Source organism: Corvus cornix, chromosome 4 (genome assembly GCF_000738735.6).
Source record: "Corvus cornix cornix isolate S_Up_H32 chromosome 4, ASM73873v5, whole genome shotgun sequence".
Taxonomy (NCBI): domain Eukaryota; kingdom Metazoa; phylum Chordata; class Aves; order Passeriformes; family Corvidae; genus Corvus; species Corvus cornix.
This window is the reverse complement of record NC_046334.1, coordinates 35,006,932-35,028,887: the sequence shown is the minus strand read 5'-3', so window position 1 is coordinate 35,028,887 and position 21,956 is coordinate 35,006,932. Positions and strand designations below refer to the sequence as shown.

General features: G+C 38.8%; 1 protein-coding gene across 4 annotated transcripts in view; it reads right to left on the bottom strand.

Moving 5' to 3' along the window:
- The window catches only part of CLCN3 (chloride voltage-gated channel 3), a 66,004-nt gene that overhangs the window by 25,717 nt on the left and 18,331 nt on the right, over positions 1-21,956 (bottom strand). For 2 of the 4 annotated variants that reach the window (XM_010401435.3, XM_010401437.3), the window contains exon 1: positions 11,870-12,074. The exons of the other annotated variants lie outside the window; for them this stretch is intronic. In XM_010401435.3, coding sequence (XP_010399737.1) covers positions 11,870-11,951 — 82 coding nt within the window. In that variant the 5' untranslated portion in view covers positions 11,952-12,074. Of the gene's footprint in view, positions 1-11,869; positions 12,075-21,956 lie in introns of those variants that run through there. 4 annotated transcript variants of the gene reach the window in all.

The following is a 21,956-nucleotide window of genomic DNA, read 5'->3' as shown; positions in this document are numbered from 1 at the left end:
GTTCAGACAGACGCCAGAACTCATTTCACTAGATTGACACTGGGATGTTTACAGGTGGGGTTTTTTTTAAGCTGGGTTTTTTTCTTGTTTGGTTTTAATTCCAGGCTTCTTTAATTGAACTTCTTGGTATTGTCAGCAGAAATTTACAACTAACCAAAAGACCAAAGCAAACAAACAAAAAGCTTGTCAAAGGACCTACCTGTAAACATCCAAATGCTACAAATGCTGAGTTCACCAGCCCAAGCCCTCACAACAATTCATAATTAGCTTCACACGTAAGTAAAATGTGCCTTTTCCCTTTAAAAATGTGAGTTCTAAGATCTAGAAGAAGCAGTGTGACACCTGGCATTACACTCAGACCAAAGTTGTGTCTCAGTCATCTACTGCTTAAGACGTTGTGTTGATGCCTGCTATATAACACAATGTTTATTCAGATATTTTCTTAGCGGTGAAAGACAAAACGAGAAAATAATACAAAATTCATATTAAGATAAAATGCAATCTATAATTTTCAAGATACACAAACAACTATTACTACAAATTCTATAAAGATTAAAAGAAAAGTACAGAAGACAATGCAAATGTAGCAGACAGCTCCCCTATAACACCAATACCATTTTCTTACGTGGGCCTGGCTGCCATCTTTAGCTTAATACTTTTTTCCCCAGTTTATGCCATAGTAAATTCCCCCTCATATATTTCCCATAGCTAAGCCCTCTAAATCTCTTCCCAAAGCTGCTGGTCTCTCTTAAGGCAGACATAAAGAAGCATTACCTATGCTTCCATTAATAAAAGGCTAACAACAACAAAAACAACAACAACAATTTAAATCAGATTTGCTAATAGAGGTGATTGTGAAAATCTTGCTTTAGGATAAGGGATTAAATTCTCTTTCCAATTACTCCAACTAGAAGTCTAAGATACATGTCTGGCTAGCTGAAAGGGCAAGGTTATCTTGTGGAAGAGATAATAACAAAATTCACACTGTAATAACTAGTTCAGCTCTCAAAATTAAGACAGTAATAGAATACATTATTAAAACATTATTTTTACATGAAATCAACTTCTTTTGCAAAGCCAGGAGACATAAGTTAACCTCACCCACAGCTTAATTATTAATCTCCTACAAAGTTACAATGCGATCACACGGTTTCCTGAACCTAAGTGAGTAGGGTAGGGCAAAAGCTTGCCTTTGCTCTGGAGGAGTTGGTTTTATGCCCTGCTATTTATGAAGCAATATCAAACTACAAGGTGCATGCAATCCTATGCCACAGAAGGCAAAGAAGAGAGTTGTATCACAAACAGTAACAGATTATTTTATGCATATCACAATGTGCTCAACTGGAATTCCCTGCAGGGGATTATCAGAGATGGCACCCCATTAATTGCACCTGACCCATAGCAGAACTTGGAGTAGACTACAAAGGATGGTCACTGTCTAGACACAGTAAAAATCCCACTGAAACTACGACAGGTTCCTACTTTGCCAACAGTTGCTGGCACACCAAATACTGGAATATAAGTGATTACGTATGATGGGGAAGAGACACAGAACAAGATATGAAGCTGAAGAGGAGGTTTTGTTGAATACAGAGCTGCTGTGAATGCCTGATGAAACTGAATAGCTGTAATCTTGTACCAAGTGAGAAAACAGGCAGCAGTTAGTGTGGTAGAAAAGCATCCTTTCAGGGGACCATGAAGAGGACAACTCTACAAAATCTGATGCTCTGTATCTAAGATACAGAAGTCTGAGATGACACTCTCCTGCTAGTATTATGATCTATGTAGTATATAACTATTCTAAAGGAGATTTTAGAAAAATATACTTTTACTAAGACTCAACGCTTTTCTAAGCTTTCACTTCCCTTTCTACCCTTCCTTCTCTAGCTAGCACTTCATACAGCAAGATGCTCCTTCCAGCTCTGAAGATAATGATTCTCATCAGTATAAACACACAAATTCTCACCATTTACTCCCAGTTTCAAAGTGCCATTAAATGTATTTTCAATGCAGTAAGTTTTGTTAAAACCCGTACCAGAATACAAATATTTCATCACAACATTCTAACCATCAGGCAGGAAATCATCATTACATAGATAAATTGTAGCACTTAGCAAACCTTCAGAAATTGCTTACCCTTCTTTCCTCTCCCTCTTCCCCAGTCCTCAAGTTTCAAGACACTGTCTCAGGCTACATGCTTTTCACCAAAGCGCAATTTTGGTCATAAAAACCACAACAAGCACTTAGTACACAAGATGTATAGGCACAGCCCCTAGCTACAGTAAGAGAACACCTCTGATGCTCATATGTAGACACCTAAGCCATTCTGGAGCTATAAAGTAAAGCCTTTTTGTTACATATGAGTTTGCTTAAGTCTTTATGAGACTGGGAAGCTAATGGTAAAAGTGGCATGCAGAGCTGCTATTCCAAACTAACATGTGTTACTAGAGAGAGGGAAACAGTAATATACTGATCCTCTCAGAGACTTAGTACAACTCATAAGAATGCTTATAAAGGAAACACAGTCTTTCCACACTTTGCAAAAATAAGCCAAAATCACAGAATAGTTTAGATTGGAAGGGACCTTAAAGATCATCTAGTTCTTGGGCAGGGACACCTTTCACTAGACAGGTTACTCAAAGCCCTATCCAACCTGGCCCTGAACACTTCCAGGGATGGGGCATCTACAGCTTCATTGGGCAACCTGTTCCAGTGCCTCACCACCTTCACAGTAAACAATTTCCTTCAGTATCTAATCTAAAACTACTCTCAGTTTGAAGCCATTCCTCCTTGTCCTGTCACTACACGCTCTTGTAAATAGTCTTTCTCCATCTTTCTTGTAGGCTCCTTTCAGGTACTGGAAGGCAGCAATTAGATCATCCCAAAGCCTCCTCTTTTCCAGGCTGAACAAACCCAGCCCTCTCAGCCTTTCCTCATAGGAGACGTGCTCCAGCTCTCTGACCATGTTGGTGTCCCTCTGCTGGACTTGCTCCAACAGGTCGATGTCCTTCCCGCACTGGGGACCCAGAACTGGATGCAGCACTGCAGGTGGGGTCTCAGCAGAGTGGAACAGAGGAGAAGGATCCCCTCCCTCTCCCTGCTGGCCACACCGCTTTGGATGCAGCCCAGGACACGTTTGGCTTTCCTGGCTGCAAGTGCACATGGCCGGGTCACATCCAGCTTCTTCTCCACCAACATCCCCTTGTGCTTGGTCTTGTTAAACCTCATGAGATTCCCACGGGCTCACTTCTGGAGCTTGTCCAGGTCCCTCTGGATGGTATCCTATCCTTCAGGAGTGCCACCTGCACCGCTCAGCTTGGTGTCATCTACAAATTTGCCAAGGGTGCACTCGATCCCTTCATCTGTGTCACTAATGAAGATATTAAATAACACCAGTCTCAATACCAACCCCTGAGGGACACCACTTGTCACCTATCTCCATCAAGACTCTGAGCCATGGACCACTACCCTCTGGATGTGACCCTCCAAGCAATTTCTTACCCATCTAATAACCTATCCATTGAATCCATCTCTGTCCAGTTTAGAAAGAAGGATGTTGTGGGGGAGTATGTCAAAGGCTTTACAGAAGTCCAGATAAACAATATCTGTAACTTCCCTTTTTCACTGTCATAGAAGGCCACTGGGTTGGTCAGGCAGGAGCCTTGGTGAAGCTGTGCTATCTGTCCTGAAATCTCAACATGTAACTGCTGTGAGCTGCTGCAAGCTTCTAGGCAGTAAGCTTCTAGACAAAAAAGGCAACATGCTTCTTCAGGAAAAAGAAACTCTTCTGGGGGATTCAGTCACCGTAAGTCTTGAATGAACTACATTCTAGAAAGGCAGCTGACTTTTGTTACCCTTCCATGCATGTAATTCCAAGCCTTGAGCACAATCCTTTCTCAGCAATCAGCTCTGGTATTGCTGAAGTACTGCTTCAACTGAAGTTGTTAAAAAAAATTTTAAAAATTGCACAAAGTTAAAAGAAAAACTGTAATAAGCATTAAGGTTAGCATTAAAACACTGTACTTTGGGACACCTGAAGAGAATGAAGTACAACAAAAACAAAAATGCCACACAAATGAAACCAGAATAAGTGGATTCCAACACCATAAAAAAGCTTTTATTTCTGAAGAAGTGAAGGATTTTTTTCTTCTCCTTTTTTTTTTTTTAATTTTAATGAGAATGTAAAAAATGCAGTCAAAAATTGCTTGAGAAGGTACTATGTCTGACAGAAAATAAACAGTCCTTACCATATTGCTCTCCTGCACTTCTCTCTGAACATGAAGTTATACTCAGTGGCTGCTGGGTCCCAACACTGATCCAACCTCCTGCTTTGCCTAGCTAGTTTCTCCTGATGGAACCACTAGGAAAAAAACTTACAGAACTAATATTTTGCTATACTCACAGAAGCTGCTTTATATATCACAGATTCCTCCTAGCCTTTTGTCCCTCACTAAGGCAAGGAATATCTCTTCTTTCATATTTTATAGATGTGCCTCATACAAGAAGTATTCGATCTTGATTGATGTTGGAACTATGATAAACATGACAGAAGCTGATTTATGTAGATTACACACAGCATTCTTAAGGCCACGCACAGTATTTTTAAAGGCTGCCTTACCTCCTGCACCAGTAATCCCATACTGCTTTGTCTTTTTTCAACTCAGGAGATTTCTTTCAAATTTGAAAGTAACCCTGGGCAACATGCAGCTGATGAAAGGTGGGGCTTTTAAAGAAAAATATCTGGTAAGTTTATAGTTAATTTATTTCACACAAGAAAGGGGTTTTGCAACATACATGATGCTCCTGATTCGCGCACAGCTGTTTAACAATCCTCCCCAACTCTTTCCTTGTAGGCAGTACTCCTTTTTTTCTCATAAAAATAATGCGAAGAGAAACACCAAGATTTAAGACAAATGCTCCATCCTGGGTAGTCAAATGATGCACGACAGATTTTTATGTGCTAATCCACCATGTGATGATCTGAAGAATTACCCATTATCACCTAGAGAACAAATCCGCACAGCTACACCCTCGCAAGAGAATAAGGTACAGAACTGAAACATGAACAGGCCTCAAGAGGGTGGCTCTGAGAGTTAACAAGAGACCATAATCTTATGATAAAGCTTAAGACCCCTTCTATATATACTACATAGCACGTGATATCCATCTTCTGAATGCACATCACAAAATACACCATTGTCTCAAACTGAGCCTGTATTACCTTATTCCATTTTAAGAAATGAGACACACCTCTCCAGTCATAACTACACAGTAAGACTGAGCTGATCTAATTGACTGCTGCCACACAAAGAGTAGATCTTGCTCCCCCTTTTTCTCCCTGCCATTCTTGGTCACACACTCCCACTCACCCTTCAATCAGCTCTGTCACCCTTGATACAACTGCACAGTAAACCAAGCCAACATGCTAATCCAACTAAGCAGACAAAACTAACAACAAAAAAATCTGCCATTATATGGAACTGGAATCAAGTTTCTGTGCTGTTGGAGAAAAAAACAGAGCCAGTAGAAGGGCAAGAACTGAGAGAATAGATGGGGAACAACAAGTTCACCCCCTTCCATAGAAACAAACTGTCAGACTAGTTATCCTGAAATACATAAGTGCACACTTGGGGTCTTGTTAGATTTTAATTACAACTTTCTGCTGGAAACAACTCAAAACTATAAATATTAATGTCCATACACTATACAGTAACATCTATTTCACAGAGTTCAAAACTCTCAAAGGTTTAGAAACATTCCAGAGTTGTGAAAACAACAACAGATAAACAATGTCAATGCTGTATTCAGTGGCAGAGCAATAACAGGACCTAATTTCTCAAAGGTATTCCTCTACAAGCTATGTAATTGCTAACTCTTACAGCAAGAATAGTTGCTGCTGCTCACCCATCCCTTTTTCTAAACAATGCACAACTACACAGCATTCCCCTCAGCTGCTGTTCTATGGCTGACAGCCGTGCAACATGTCTCATCTGGGCTACTCCCAGCAGCGTGAAAGGAGGAGGGAAAAAAATAAATGCACCTCTGTGAGTGAAAATGAAGTTAGTCAGATTACAGTAAAGGCTGGAATAAGCTCCCCCTGACATGACCATCCAAATCTGCTGAGTGTTAAAATCAGCAGGGGCTGTAGCTTTCCAGAGGCCAGATAACTAATCCAAGGCTTTGCTTCACCCGTGTGTCCTTGAGTATTAGGTGGCAAGGGGAGTGGAGGCAGGGAAGCGCCCTGCGTGCAACGCACACCGTAAGGATCACACGCTTGTAACAAAGAAGATTTGTATACACGAGGTATGTGTCAGCGCCTCAGCTTCTTTCTGCCTCCATATTCAGACCTCAAAATAGGAGGCTTTCAAGAAACGATCATCAGTTTATTTAAATTTGTCTGTAACCACTCAAAAAGAGTCATTAAGCACTATTTCCTTTTCCTGGCTAGAAGTAATTTTTAAATTTCAGAATCAGAAGTACAGCACACAATGCCAGTGTTATTTGCTACTGTTGATCATTAACGATGCTAAAGTCTTTGCAATCAAGTAATACATTCCACTTTGTGTGCAACTAAGAATTTTCAGCATCTCTTTCAGTTAGCTCTTCTAACTGCATCAAAGGCTTTCAAGCACAAATTGGTCTCTGCATTACAATCAAAATGCATATAAAATTGACACAACTATATACACACAAACTGGAAAAAATCGGCTGGAAAAAACCTGATAAATGGGAAACAGGAAGACTTGGAACAAGTTTTGAAGAACAAGGAAAAGAAATAAAATGATTTATCAAAGTACTGCATAATACCCTCCATTTTGTCTGCCCCCAAAGAGATCTGGGTTTAAAAATAACCTTTTAAAAAGAAGGAATCAAATCAAAGTTCAATAGTAGAACCTCGGAGTTAAACCTAGGCTTTTGAAGATTTGTGTCCACCACAAATGGACAGGAAAGGGGAGGAAAAAAAAAAGCCTAAGCTCTGGCTTTTCACTTTAGGTGAAACAAACATTTCTGTTTCTATGATGCAGCACAAAAAAAAAAAAAGGGTTTATTGTTACGGATTTCTTTTCTTGTAGTCATAAAGGCAGATGGACCATGTTTATTTAATTATGTCTATGATAAATAGGGACTTCAGATATGCAAGTGAAAAGTTATTGAGATCCGTCCACTACTAAATTTACAACTTATATTTAGGATGAATAATGAGGGAGGAGATGAGAAAAATAGAAGGTATAAAAATATATAAAGTTAGATAAAGCAAACATTGCAAAAGGGAAGTCATCTATGATCTAAGAATGACCAAGGCCATAAGAGTCAGAACAACAGAAATTTAGATAATTAGATTTCTAAGTGCCACTGCTGCATGTACTTAAGAGCAACTTATTTATATGTTGTTTTAGAGGGTAAAGTCAAGATGCAAAAAAAATAATAATTCTGCTAATATGATTATCCCAATCAGACCATATTCAGGCCCAAGGAGGGCATAATCTTGGTCTGTTCATTAGCTTTCTAATACCTCAAATAAAAATACATTAAAAAATTATTTCCAAAATTGAGAAACATGCTTAATAGAGAACCTTACCAGTTATATAGCACATGCAGACAGATAACCTGCAACTACCTAAATGAACTGTAGTTACATCTGATGGTACTTTATTTTAATCATCAAAGGCAAATATGCTAAACTCATAATTGAAAATCCTTATCCCTCTTTTATACTAGGAACCTTAAAACAAAGCACAGCAGAAATTCAGTGCCATAATTATGCTGAGTTTCTCCAAGTTAGAGAATGATAATAATCTTGATCACATTTTCTGTTGTGAACATGCAATTAATCTAGAAATTAATTTTTTAACTCTCCCTCTGCTACTAATAAAATTTCAGAGTCAAGCTCTAGCTCTGAGCATGTGTACATAACTTTCACACCCATTTACTTCAAAGGTCACAATGGTAATGACTCTTGATTTATTACAAATTCTCAAACATAAAAGGCCCTTAAGCAGAAATGCCCTAAAATCCCAAAGTATAACTTTTATCACTTAAGAAGATCTGAACTGGCTCAGTATGCATCTGACAGAAAGTCTTCCTAAGATATTATTAAATATTCTCTATCCCACATCTTACAGTAACAGGTGAGGCTGCAGGTGGCTGAGAAGTTTCTCCAATGTTTCTATTAGTATTGCCTAAGCAAGAGAAGTTGCACTTTCATGACTAGTGCACAATAAATGAAATTGTGACTCATTTTGTCTCCCAAAAAAAATTAGGTTTACTAAAACTAAGTCATCAGTAAATCTGGCATGTTCTTTATCTATGTAATTTTCACATGTCCTGGCTACTGACTCAATCACAGACTACTAATGAAACAAAATTTCATTAATTTTGCTTGAGGACTTCCAATTTCTTAAATCTAAGATGTATTTATGCATTTGTAGCAAATAACTGTGAGTCAACAACACTTGTGCCTACTGAAGATCAAGTCTTCCTTGATCTGGTAGCCTGGCCACTACACATGTACTGCTATTGCTCAGATTTCAAATTTTTGAAGTGTGGTAAAATGAATTCTTATTGAGGAATTTAAAAAAGAGGGGCAGGGGGGAGGGTATCAAAGAGTGTGAGCATGTATGTGAATAGCTGGAAGACAAGCAAGATACTGATCATTCTGAACTTTCAAAAGGATCAAGGTAGTAAATATGATACAAAAATAAATCCAAGGGCAACACAAGTAATTTATTTACGCGACATATGTTCTAGTATATGGTTTGTTATATGAAAAATTCCTACAAAAATGTACATGTCAGTCACTTGGGATATATGCAATCCTAAATCAGAACTTTTAAACCCTTCCTGAGAAGTAGTATTTTTAACTCTTTTACTTAGTAGAGAAGAAAGCAGAAGTGAACTGTGCTCCTGAAGTTTTATTTCAGTGTATCAGGGAGGATAAGGAGGTCTGGAATGATGCATTTAGTATGACATAAAAAGAAGTCTTAGGACTGCACAAGTCAAAGGAACTCCTGGCATGAAGTATTCAATAATATCTGTTTAGGTTTTTGTTTTTTTTTTTTAAAGAGATAATAATGAGTAATCAACATAAAAGATAAACACAATTAACAAATACATATTTTTAAATCTTTCCATTTGATGTTTCACAGTGTATTTGCACTGAAAAAAAAATCTTCTTAATGCAAGCTAACGGATCAGGCCTTTAATAATAATGTATTATAATAGTTTGTATTTCATCTCACTGAACATTAGTGAAGGCCGTTAATTAAACCTCGAAGGCCCCTGATGATTTAAACAGCCATTTCATAATTGCTGAGGTACAGCTACTTTGAGAGAGCCACTGCAGTCAACTAGTGCAACAAATGCTTTGATGTTACAAAACAATTTTGCATGATGTGAACACTACTCTGCAGGACATAAGAGTTTTCACTATGTGAATAAGGCAAAAAAATCTCCTTGCCTTTAACAATTAAGTCTGCTTTCTCAGAATATCTTTACCCATGTTCTCTGAGCTTGTTATTACAGTGCCCTGAAATCTACATAAGAGGAAAATAAAAATCTTGGTAGTGCACAAAATAATGTCAAGAATTTACTTTCAAGTTCTGGCTTTGTCTGCTAGCATTTTAAGCTTTATTTTAATAGCTGAATCACAGTAACAGACTACTGTGGCATTGTAAGCCAGCAGGAAATACAAATTTTGGTTACATCTATGGAACAAACGGGTCTGGAGGCATCTTCTTATGAGACATATGCACTTGCGAAATTCAGACTTCCAGGAGATTATGGTGACACTATTCAGATTTTGTTGTTGGTTGTTGGGGTTTTTTTTAATCTAAACTTACTATAGCAAGTCCAAGAAGCACCACTAACATTTGTTTTGAAATACAGTATTAGAATATGGGAAGCACGAGCCCTAAAAGAATTCAGTGAAACTGTAAAAATGACAAGTCACAACTGGGAATTGTATTGCTGGTCCCCAGCAGTGTCACCACAATGAAACTACCTAGTTGAATCCTCCACTGTTTTCATTACAGTATTTGCAAACGTTATGTTTAACAGCAGTACTCCAGGGTGCCATACACCACTCTGCACTGCAAATATCTTTTTGTATTGTAAAAATCAACTAAAACCTGTTAATTTCCAGGAATATACAGTGGATCACATTTCAATGTCTAACTGTAACTGCAGAGTCTCAAAGTGTCATGTTAGGGCTGTTTTGCAGTTCTCGTATTTAAATCTATCTACAAATCGAAACTCACAGCACAGTTGAGGTTGGAAGGGATCTCTGGAGGTTATCTTGTAGAAAACCCCTGCTCAAGCAGGGCCACCTACAGCTGTTCACCCAGGACCATGTCCACACAGCTTTTGTGTATCTCTGAGGAAGATTTCACAATCTCTCTGAGTGAGCTGTTACAGTGCTCCGTCAACCTCGAAGTAAGAAAACTGCTTCCTGATGTTCAGAGGGCACCTCCCATGCTCAGTCTGTGTCCATTGCCTCTGGTCCTGTCACTGGGCACCACTGAGAAGTGCCTGTCTCCACCTTCTTTGCACTTTCCCTGCAGGTATTCAGCCTTGATAAGATCCCAAATTTGCATTTTGCAAATCTTCTAAGAAAATACCTGCCTCAGTTTCTCAGAAGTGGTTCTAAAATCTGACTTAGAGAACTATCTAGCACTTGCTATATTATAATGACCTGGGTAGTGTAAAATTTGCCTATCTAAAATAAACTGTATTGGAACTTGTTGATATTCTTAAAATATGCTGAAAAACATTCTAAGAATCGTAAAAAGACAACAAATAACCTTCTATGTAAACTATTAAAATACAGATAAAATATTAGATGAAAATAAATTATGAGTTAATTTATTTATAGAAATAAGAGTTTGCAAGGACATGCAAACCAATAAATTACATCGAGAAAAAGACTCATTTTATGTAAATCGTATCTTTGTTCTCAGCCTACCTCCTCTCTAATGCCTTCGCTAGCAGCTATAAATGTTGATAACGTTCTAATTTTAGATAGGCCAATTTAAACAAAACTACGAATTCACTACATTTATTGTTTTAAGCACCACATTGTGATCATGCAATCGAAACAAGAAAACGTATCCTCAGAATTTGAAGGCATAACTTTTATTCCTACTGCAACTTCTCAGGACAAAACCAAATCTTTATACAATGTATTCTACTTTAAATTTGCAGTGAGAAACAAAATGTAAGCTCAAAAGAGGACTTTTTCCCCCGAACACCGATAACGCTTTTTCTAAATCTGCTTCCTTACAAGCAACAGTGTAATGAACCTACCCTAAAGTACCAGTTCCTTATGAGTTCATGAATATTTGCTGAGCTGACACACTGCCATTGCAGAGCTTTCCCTTCGCATATCAAAGACGGCAACAACGGGTCAAGTCTAAAACCAGGTACGGAAACTTCAAAGCCAGACAAACACTGTTCCTATTCATGTTAGTGGAAGGTAGGTAAATATCCTATTTAATAACTCTACCCAATTTGGTCATAGTCAAAGACAAATACAGTTTTTGGAGGGGTTTTTTTTCTGCACGAGATAGCTTTATTGATTAAAAAAAACACACACAAAAAAACCGAGAGAGAGCGAAAGGCAAGCCTGCCACATATCGAAGATGGAGTCACAGGGCGATGAGATGTGAAGCAGGACTGATCTGCCTGCAGAGAAAACAATCCCCGACAACACAGGAACCAGCAGAACTGAATTTTCCTCCTACAAAAGGCATCGGGCAGGCGAAACAAAGCAGTGCCATAATTAGCAAGCCTTTACGTCCCTGTTTCCAATGTGGACAGCGGTCCCGCACGTACAGCTATGCAAACAAGTAACCCAAACGCCAATCCGGCATACCTCGTTTATGCAACTCCCGGAGCGGAATGCCGTCTCCTCCCCCTCCATCGTAGGGCAGATACGGATCCGAAGAGACATCCATGGACGTGACGAAGGCGAGGCCCGCCTGCCGGCTCAGGAGGGCCGCGGCATCGCTCACGCAAGGGCGGCCGCGGGGGCCGCTGCCATGTTCGGCCGGGCCCGGCCTGCGCCGCCGCCGTGGCTCTGCAGCGCCGGGCTCTGCGGAGCGGGCTCGGCCCCGCCGCTGATGTCAGCGCGGGGCGGCCCCGCCACCTGCGCCTCCCGCCCGCCACACGGACGCGGCTCCGGCCGCACGGCGCGGCGAGGGCACGCACAGAACGCCTGGCGGCAGAGGGGGAAAGCGCCCGCTGCCGCCCGCGGGAGAGCCGCCCTCGCCGGGGCGCGGGGTCCCGTCCCCGCCCGGCCGAACGGCGGAAGGGATGCGCTCGCACAGGTGAACCCGCCAGCGCGGCCACCTTGTCAACAGGTGAACGGTGGGGCCCGGCTCAGAAAAACAGGCAAACCTGCCCCGAAAGAGCTGCCCTTAGTTCCTGCACCTTTCTGGAGCCACGCCTGCCGACGCTTCTAAACACCTATAATCTCATTTTATCTGGAAGGGAAGATTCATGCATTGCTGGGGGCTGGGGAGAAGCCTCTTTCCCAGGCATTTCATTTACTCCTTTCAAACATCAAAACAATCACCTCCAAGGAACAACAACATAACGTGCCAATAGTCAATCCCTCTGCTCCACAGGATCAGTTCACCCCACTTTCACCAACCCCCTCTCCCCCCATTCATGTAGAAATTTCAGACCTATAGCAGTGACTGACAGATTTGAACATGTCATTAAAAAAAATAAAACAAGAATTTAATTATATATCTAACTAAAATGGTGTCGTGTCTCTTTCTTTTTTTTGGGTGATTATTCTGGTATTACAACTGTGTAACATCCTTACTCACACTACAAAGCTTGGGGTGGGGGTGGAAGAAAACGTAATAAACACAAGTCCACACTTAGCTTACATTACTCTACACATTGACAAATTGGTCTGAGTCCCTTAAAAGTCACAGGCTCAAAATAGGCAACAACCCACACGAATGCTAACCAAGGCATTCATGGGATGCATCATCAAGCAGTGGCTGTTACAGCACTGGCAAAGCCCAAGCACTTCAAACAGCCGGCATCTAAAGACAGGAAATCTTAAACTGACTACATGCTTCCATTTGAAGCACATATTATTACATATTGAACCATATACTATTTTATGTTTAATGTATGATCTTGTCCTGGTCCTATCTTGCAAATGCTGATAAGAAAAATTGATAAGAAAGCTACTTTACATGAGATTTCCATAGCTGGTCCAGTGGTAATGAAATACATACGGAAGGTATGCATATTGTTTTTCCTTTTCTTCCCCTTCAGCAGGTAGCAAAGTTAAATACATTGTGTGCCATTGCTGCACCAAGGCCCAGCTTTAGTTTCATTCACACAGCAAACAAGGAATTAATTTTATTGTGCATGCCTTTGCACCTCTCTTAAGTATGACAGACAGTTATTTTAGTTTTCAAATGCATTAGTTTCTTAAATAATTTTCCAAGTATGTTCTTAGCGAAGTAACTTCTTTTATAAGCCAATGTTACAAGCTGTGTACTGCAAATGATCATTTTGAGGACAGAGTAAGACATAAAGAAATGTTACAGGCTTGTAAATATACTAAATGCTAAAAATACGGCTCCAGTACAAATACTGAGAAAATGCTGGTATCTCTATAGGTGGAAAAACAAGTGAGAAAAGGGGGGAAGGAAATGAGCATATAGCAAAATATATTTCAAAACCTTAAAGACTACCTTATCTCCAAGACAAAGGGAACCCTTGAGCCACAGATATGTAATTCTAAAAACCACACAGCTCCATTTGCTATCATCTATACAAACAAATGCTTTTTGAAGAGTGGCCTCCCACAACCTTTTCAACAAAAAACCCAGAATCTTTAAGATCTTGCACATCCAAAACTTTCAGAGCCATTATGCATTATCATCATTTATTTTTGTCTGTGAGAAAACAAATCTAAGCACCTCTTAACTTTAAATTATCCATATCCCTTATTTCTAGAGAAGTACAACAGAAATCCCTGAGCATTCTCAACTCCTTACCTCAACAGAATCTGGATGCAGTCTGTAATCTTATTGTAAGACTCTAAATAAAAAGTTATTCACAGCAGGAAGCAATACAACAGTTTCTGTAACCTGAAGCAAGAATTATTAGAGAATGAACCGTTAGTGCATTTATTATATGTTGATTACAGATGACAACACTATAAATTCAACTTCATACTTGCGAGAATATGAAATAAAGGCTATAAAGGACTTTATTAATAAAGTCTGGAAGATTACCTCTACTTTAAGAGTTTGATGTGGTTACTGAAAGCCTGGAATGTCTTAGAACTGAAAATAAAAATCAGTTACAGCAAAGAAATGGCTCACTTGCTGGCCTAAACCTGTTCATTGGACTAAAGCACACACGGGATTTCCGCACAAGACTGAAATCCAGTTTGAGTTGGAAAAGGTGAAGGATATAACTTGTTGGAGACCATACCTCATGAACTGTGGATATGAGGGAAAGTCCTGACAAGAAGTCTGCAGTGTAAAATAGATACAACTTCATATTTGCTCCATGAAATTTCAAGAGTCCACCTAATATTAAGTTGCAGCAGCTCTTCAAAGGTCACTGCTTATGGACTGGCTGCCAAATATAGTCCTTTGTCTACTCTTAAAAAGCAGAGCAGTAATTTTCCCTTCTCAGTTACCAGCAGCTTGTGTTCTCATTGCTCATACCTACTACCACTGTGTGTATTCCCTTTCCTACAATACCATGAAAGGTGGTTTTAATTTTTGTGTTGTTTTGGTTTTCTTAAGAAAGAAAGAAAGAAAGATACTGTGCATATTAATGTGACAAGCAGTCTTTTTTTTTTTATATCTAAACGCCTATACAATTTAATCTTTCCAAATTATTCTTTTTCTACCTTATCTGAAAAGTCCATGGCTTGAACTGTCTGACAATTTTATATTCCAAAGAGTATGTCAGTTATTTCTGTTGTGAAGTTCAGCAACTTTCAAAATTATAGTTAGTGAAACGGTGCCTCCAGATAACTATGTATTTTGGGTATTATGGAGTACAAAATATTATGAACACTTGTTGTAAGGCCTAAAGCGAGTTTAACAATAGCCTTATTTTAAATGGCCGAGAGCCCCTCAAAATTGCCAGTTTACTACATAGAACAGCTCACACGTAAACAGCAGGTTTGTATAGCAGCTTGCTTTCCAAATTTCATCGCAGTAATTATAGACTAAGGTCTCAATCCCAGAAACCCTCCATGCCCAAATAACTTCACACATCTGAATGTTCCCATTGTTCTATGTAGGCACATGCTGTGGTTAACCATAACTTAGATGAACCTGTCTTTGCAGAAGTCCATTGTTCCGAAACTTTTGGAATGTACACAGGTGACACACCTTTAAGGCATACTAAGAATGACGAAAGACACTTTTATCCTCTCTCCATACCTTATCTTTTCCAGTTTAGGGAAAGAAAAGAATTGTATTTAAGACAAAGTATCTGACAATATAAGAACAACTCAGAGGTTATACAAATCAGATACACCCAGGGAAATGTGTTTTGAAGAGACAAAACAAGGCCAGCAAAAAGAAGGGCAGTACCACAGAGGTATGACAGCCTGCTTACCCAAGGCTGAAGGGAAGACCTTAACTCTGACACACTTCCCACCATTTCATATTAAAAGGTAAGCTAGGTTTAAAGAAGACAGCCAAGCACCTTGTTACATATAAAACAAACATGCTCTCATATTCCCCAATTACTTGGTTTATTTTGGTGACAGACTTTGTCGCACCAAATAACGAAAATCAAACCATGCCTTTTATGAAATTAAAAATATAAGTTTGGGGATGCTGAATGATTTCATCCGCATAATAACAGATGCCAAAAACGTGACTGATAATTACAAACATTTGTGTGACTGATGCAAAAGATTTTTGTGACTCTTAACTGTCACTTTTCTTTCCTATTATTATTCAAAACTAAATCTTCTCTTTCAGCAGAGCTAGAAAATAATGTTCTCTTGAAAAATGCTACACATACAGCACTTACCAAAGTGGCTACCATCTCCAACCATTCTGAAGAATTTAACTCATATGTGCCTTCTGTTGAAGAGTGGGCATGAAAGCATCCATTTAGAATAGAGTGCCCAAAGTATATATAAAATGTCTCAAAACACACCGTGCCTCATTACTCTTCCTTCTGGCTTTAGTCTCCTACCTTTTCTCCCAATTTCTTCTTTCATTTACCCTTTTCTCAAACCATGCAGCCAAATTAAGCCCAGCCTGACTTCTTTCAATGTCTCAGTTTACTATCTTGCAGCCCTTTTAGCCTGACTTTGTTCATTCCACATAAAATCATACAACTTTCTCATATGGGTCACACAGAGCCTGCTGTGAGAGTATGAAAGCTGATAAAAAGACAAGCACCATTCTCAGTTCTAGAACCCAGGCATGGACCAGGATACAACCACAGAAAACAAGGAGGAGGAGAAAAGAGAGAAAAAAAGTACAGTTATATATTGCTTCAAATTGATACACAGTAAAAATCAAGGATAAATTATTTTAGAAATATTTAGAAATCAGTCTTGAACTTCATTCCTCCATTAGCAGTATATAGAATTCTGTCCTTGATCAGTGTATCAGGCTATATATAGAAGACTCTTCTAAGCTGTTACCATTGCCACCTCATCAAAAGCCTCAATAGGGCAGACAGATAACAAGAGGAAAAATTTTAGACCAAATGTAATGTAAAAGCAGAAGAAAACAAATTTATAGCATATGCTGTTGAGTAGTTGAAGGCAGATGGGGTTTAAGTAACACAGAAATAAAAAAACCCAGAAAAAGTACATAGCAGTAATACACAATAAGATTTTTCCCTGCTTGCATTTTATTATACAGAAAAAAATAGCTTCTTAATCACAGTTTCTTTTTTCATAATTGCTTGTTTCCCACACATTAGTTATTTAATTTTGCTCACAATCATTTCACCCACTAGAGAACACTTTACTCCAGGTTCTCACCTAAGAAACTCACTTTTTCACTGGCCAACCACAGGTTTTTGAACTATACTCCTACAGTTTTGTGTAACTTCCAGTGGTGCTTTCATTCACTGTCCAGACACAGAAGGTGGTAACTGAAGTCAAACCCAACCAGCACACAAAATGCAGTAGAACAGGTCATATAACCACAAGCATGTTGTGTAATCAATTCTGAGACTGACTTCCCCTGAGGGAAGCTGAACCTTCACTCCCAATCAGGGAAACAGCAGCAAAGGCTTCCCACTGCCATGCAAAACTTCAGGGCAGAAGAAAAAATAGACTTAAAAATATTACCACCTAATATTACCACCTAAAACCAAAAGTAAACTGGGGGAAAAAAAAGTATGGTCCCTTAAGACTGGTTTGACATCTTGGCCCAAAACACTGAAATCAAGACTAGGCCTCAGTTTTCTTTTCACTTCTTTCTGGGCCTGCCCGTAACACTACTTAATGTGTAACCCAATGAGGCTGGAAGAAAATACTTGACATCAACAGACTACATATAGCTACCAGCTGTGAGAGGTGCATGTTAGTCTTCTTAGTCTTTGGGGTTTTGTTTTGTTTGGGGGGTTTTTTTTTTTGCTTTTTTTTTTTTTGGGGGGGGGAGGGGGTTGGTTGGTTGGGGTTTGTTTTGGCTTTTGTTTTTTTGTTGTTTTTTTTTTTTTAATTGATCAGTTTTACACTGATATTAGAAATATCTACTTCTACTGTATTAATCACATGAGGAGGACTTGGAAGAAAAGGAAGCTATTTTCTGCAAACAAGTTGCTCTCTCTGTCTCTAAGAGCCTCTTAAATAATTTCTATATTTTTTCTGTACTTTTTGTTTACAGGGTAGGCTTTTACTAAGAAAATAAGTACTGCTGCATTTTCACCTTCCCATATGTGCTCTCTTCTCACACTCCAATCTGCTAAAGCTGTAGTTACAATGCATCAACAGGAAGATTTGGCATCCTTCCCTGAAGTTCACTTCTTTCTCAGACTAGCCAAAATTGCGCTACAGAGATGGTTCTATTTTTCCTCATACCTAAATGCATATAAGGATATAGGTCTTACCTGCTCCATTGCCCTTCTTCTGTTTTAGGGTTGCTTACCATTGGCCATTATTTCCAACTTGGTGTTCAAAGTATAATGCAGGGGATAAAATTATAGCACCAAGGGACATCACTGTCCTGGTTCTGGCCCGGGTCAGCAGGAGGGCATGACCAAGACATTCCATACCACTTCATGTCATTGCTGGGGCAGGGAAATGGGACTCTCTCTCATTTCCAAGAAAAAGGGTATTCCTTTCCAGTTAGGAAATCATGGCTGCAGTAGGGTTCAGTCAGGTCAGGCTCTGAGGTGAGCTTTTCGCATGTGAATCATTCTCTTTTTTTTGTATACATTTGTTATTATTATTGTTCCTGTTACTGTTCGTTTTATCTCGTTGTTTCCAGTAAATTGTTCTTATCTCAAGCTGTGATTTTTTGCCTTTTGTTCCTCCAATTCTGCTCTCCATCGACCCATGGGGGTGGCAGGAGTGGGGGGAAGGTGGATCAAGTAGTGTGGTTTGGAAGGTCTCCATGGAGAACTAAATTGGGGACTACCACTCATAAACCACAACAGCCATATATATGTTAAGATTACCTTCCATCTTAGAGATATTACATCTTCTTCATAAATAAATAAGCTTGTGAACATAGCACCAACAGCAATTCTGTATGTTGTTAATACAAAATACTACACCATGCCAGGTATGTTTGAATTCCATTAATTCAAATATAGGCTCAGTATTTAGTAGTGGTCAGAATAAACTTACTCTATTTCTAGGGCATGCCCATCCTCCAAATGCTGTGTGAAGTTCTGACCCCTCCCCTAAATTAGAGATATTACAAAGGGTTCAGAAAGGGGCAGTGAAGAGGATCTAAAGGATGGGATACCTACAAGGTCCAGCCAAGCAAACAACTGAAAAAGAGATAACTGAGGAGAAGAAAAAATAAGTAGCAATGGAAATAAAAATTTCACCATCTGTTCTAATAACAGTGACAGCACCATGTAATTCATGTGTTAATCCTTGTTAGTTTCTAGATGCATATGGCCACTGCATGATAGGCTTATCAGGGTATGTGTATTTGGCATGACAATCAAGTCGTCCTAGTTTCAGGTCACCCTGTCTTAATTTCATATCAAACCTTTTCCTACCAACAGCAGTTTCACTTCAATAAGCTAATAATACCCCCTAAAACTTTTTGTATCAGCAGAAATATTTTCTGCAGCTACAACTACAGATGAAAATTAAAAAACACAAAAGAGAGCTTAAGCATTTATGCCATACAAGGGTAAATGACAAGGAGATCCAGATGTCAGTCCATGGTAACGCATGGTCCAGTGTTAACCTAAGTAAGACTCTGGCACTTATGTCTACTCTCAGCAGCATTTATATGTGGATCTAGGTTCAAAATAAAGAAAATAAGATGGTGCTTTACATAAAATGTAGCTAAGCTAGGAGAGCTTGCAAGGGATGGTTTGGGTGCTAAAGAATTGCATTAGTGAGAAAAGCTCAGTTCAAGAAAAATACACTAAAGAGGACTAAAAATTAAAACCCACGACTCAGATGAGAGAGGCTGTCAGCTAGACAAAAACTTCTACACAAGTACTCTGGTGCCTCTCTCTTACTCCATATTCTTACTCTTCCTTAAGCACTGATTTTTGACCCCTGTCAGAGATAGGATGCTGAGCTAGGTAGATTTGTGGTTTGACTCAGTACTCGTGTTTCAGGGACATCATAATATCCTCTTTCAGAATAATATTTCTGTTTAACCCAAGCCAATGAAAAGCCTTCACTTTAAAATGCTGGTAAGCAAGAATATTCTCAAAGGCAGAAAACAAGAGCATAACCTGACATCAATTTGGTTAAAATCCTATCTGCTTTCTTTGGCTGACTTGAGAGAACAAATCAAAACTAAAATGAATAAATGAAATATTATTAAAACTGTACCAAAAATTGTCCATTTAGTTCCTAAAGATTTTATAGACATACTATACCGAATTATTTTATTTTACATTTCAGACTCATCTTTCTACATATCTACATATATGCCATCACACTTCCTCTGTTTTCATTCCTTGATTTTACACTATTCACACAGTTTGTCTGGAAGAAGGACATACACATACTAACACTACACCAGGCTGTCAAGTTGGTAACAACTTCCTCAGCAGCATCTGTTGACAAAGCTAGTGTGCTTTAAGCACTTCAGGAGAGCTGCAGAAGGAAACCAACAAGATTATATAATATCAGAAAGATGGAAAGAATGGATTATTAGTATTTTCATTTATCTTCTTCCAGAGCATCAGGCTCATGTGCTAAATAAAACTTCATCAGGAAGGACTGGTGAGACCACACAAGGACTGTTGGTAGGATTTACAAACAAGTCCTCAAAGAACTGACCGTGGTGTTTATGAGAAATTGAAATGATAATTATCTGTTTTCAAACATTTAAGAGAATCAGAAACTACTCGGTTACTAAAACTCTACATACACACTGCCATAATTTCCATCCCTCAGAAAGCCTACTGACACACCAATCCATATATAATCAGAAGGCCTAAACTAACACTGTAACACCATTGAAGGCTGTTCAACTACAACAATATCAAGTGAATTTACATTTTGAACAATAACTACAAAAAAACCCAAACAAACAGACGTTACAGTTCAGGAAATCACTAGCATGATAAACAGATACTCATTGAAATTCACTCATTTGATAATGACATCCCATAACTAAGGTAAAACATTTTTTCCTTAACCTAAGAATCTTCCAGTCAGTAGGGGTGGAGGGAGGGGTGCTGACAGGAATTTTTAAATCCTTGAAGAAGAACATTTTTAATTAGCCCAGTTATCCATGTAAACATAATGTTTAACAATTTCTGTTCCAGATAGGTGGACAAAATCAACTTCACGCATTACCAAAAAAAAGTAGCAGTCATGGTTTGATACTGTCAGATAGCCTGGGTTTAGCTGCATCAGTAGTATGAAGCACAGCAAAATGTCTGCAGCCTAACTGCAACCCAGCAGAAGAAAGTAAATTATAACTAGTTACTGACAATTTAACAATTTAATTCTATAAATTAGCTGTGCCTCATGCTTGCCCTTGTGATCACAGCAAATCATGTTATCTCATGCTTCGATTTGTATGGCATCATTTTGGGGTGAATATGTTCCTTACTTAAGAATGACAATGAGCTCTTTAATGCAAATATTGCTAACTTGGAAAATAGGTTGTATGTAACTTAGGAAAGAGATATGTCAAACTGTCATAATGACTGTTCAGTCCAATCAGTTTTATAACACGTGGATGGAATGAATGGATAACAAAAACAACGCCAATGGTGCAAAATTACTTCAAAGGCTCTTCTTCATATCAGCTGTGAGTAACAGGAAGGATACGTTAATGCAATTTCCACATATGAGGAATGCAACAGGAACTTAAATTTTTTATGTGGGAAGTAAGCTATTTTGTTCTTTTCTTCATATTCTTCCTTCTCTTTATAAAGGGCAATAGCCAAATAGAAACAAGCATACCTGTGAAACAACATTCACATGTTGTTGGAAAAGATAACTAACTCTTGCTTGAAAAATTATCCCCCCCGTAGTACAAACTTCTTGATTATACTGAACCACTTGCACTTGCTGAAAGTTGCACTCTGTTCCTCAAATAATGCCATAATATTAGTTCACAATTATAAAATTTTTAGTGTCGATATTTAAGGCACCAAAAATGGATTGTTTAGGTCTCTCTCTTTAGGCAAGGGACTCCAAATCATAGGTAAGGAGGTTTTAGAAGAGCTGCAGTGTTTTACACTATGACCTGCTGGCATATCCTTTTCTTTTTCAGTGGCAATGCTACCACTGCAAGGAGACAGTAGTGGCTGTAGCATCAGCTTTTGAA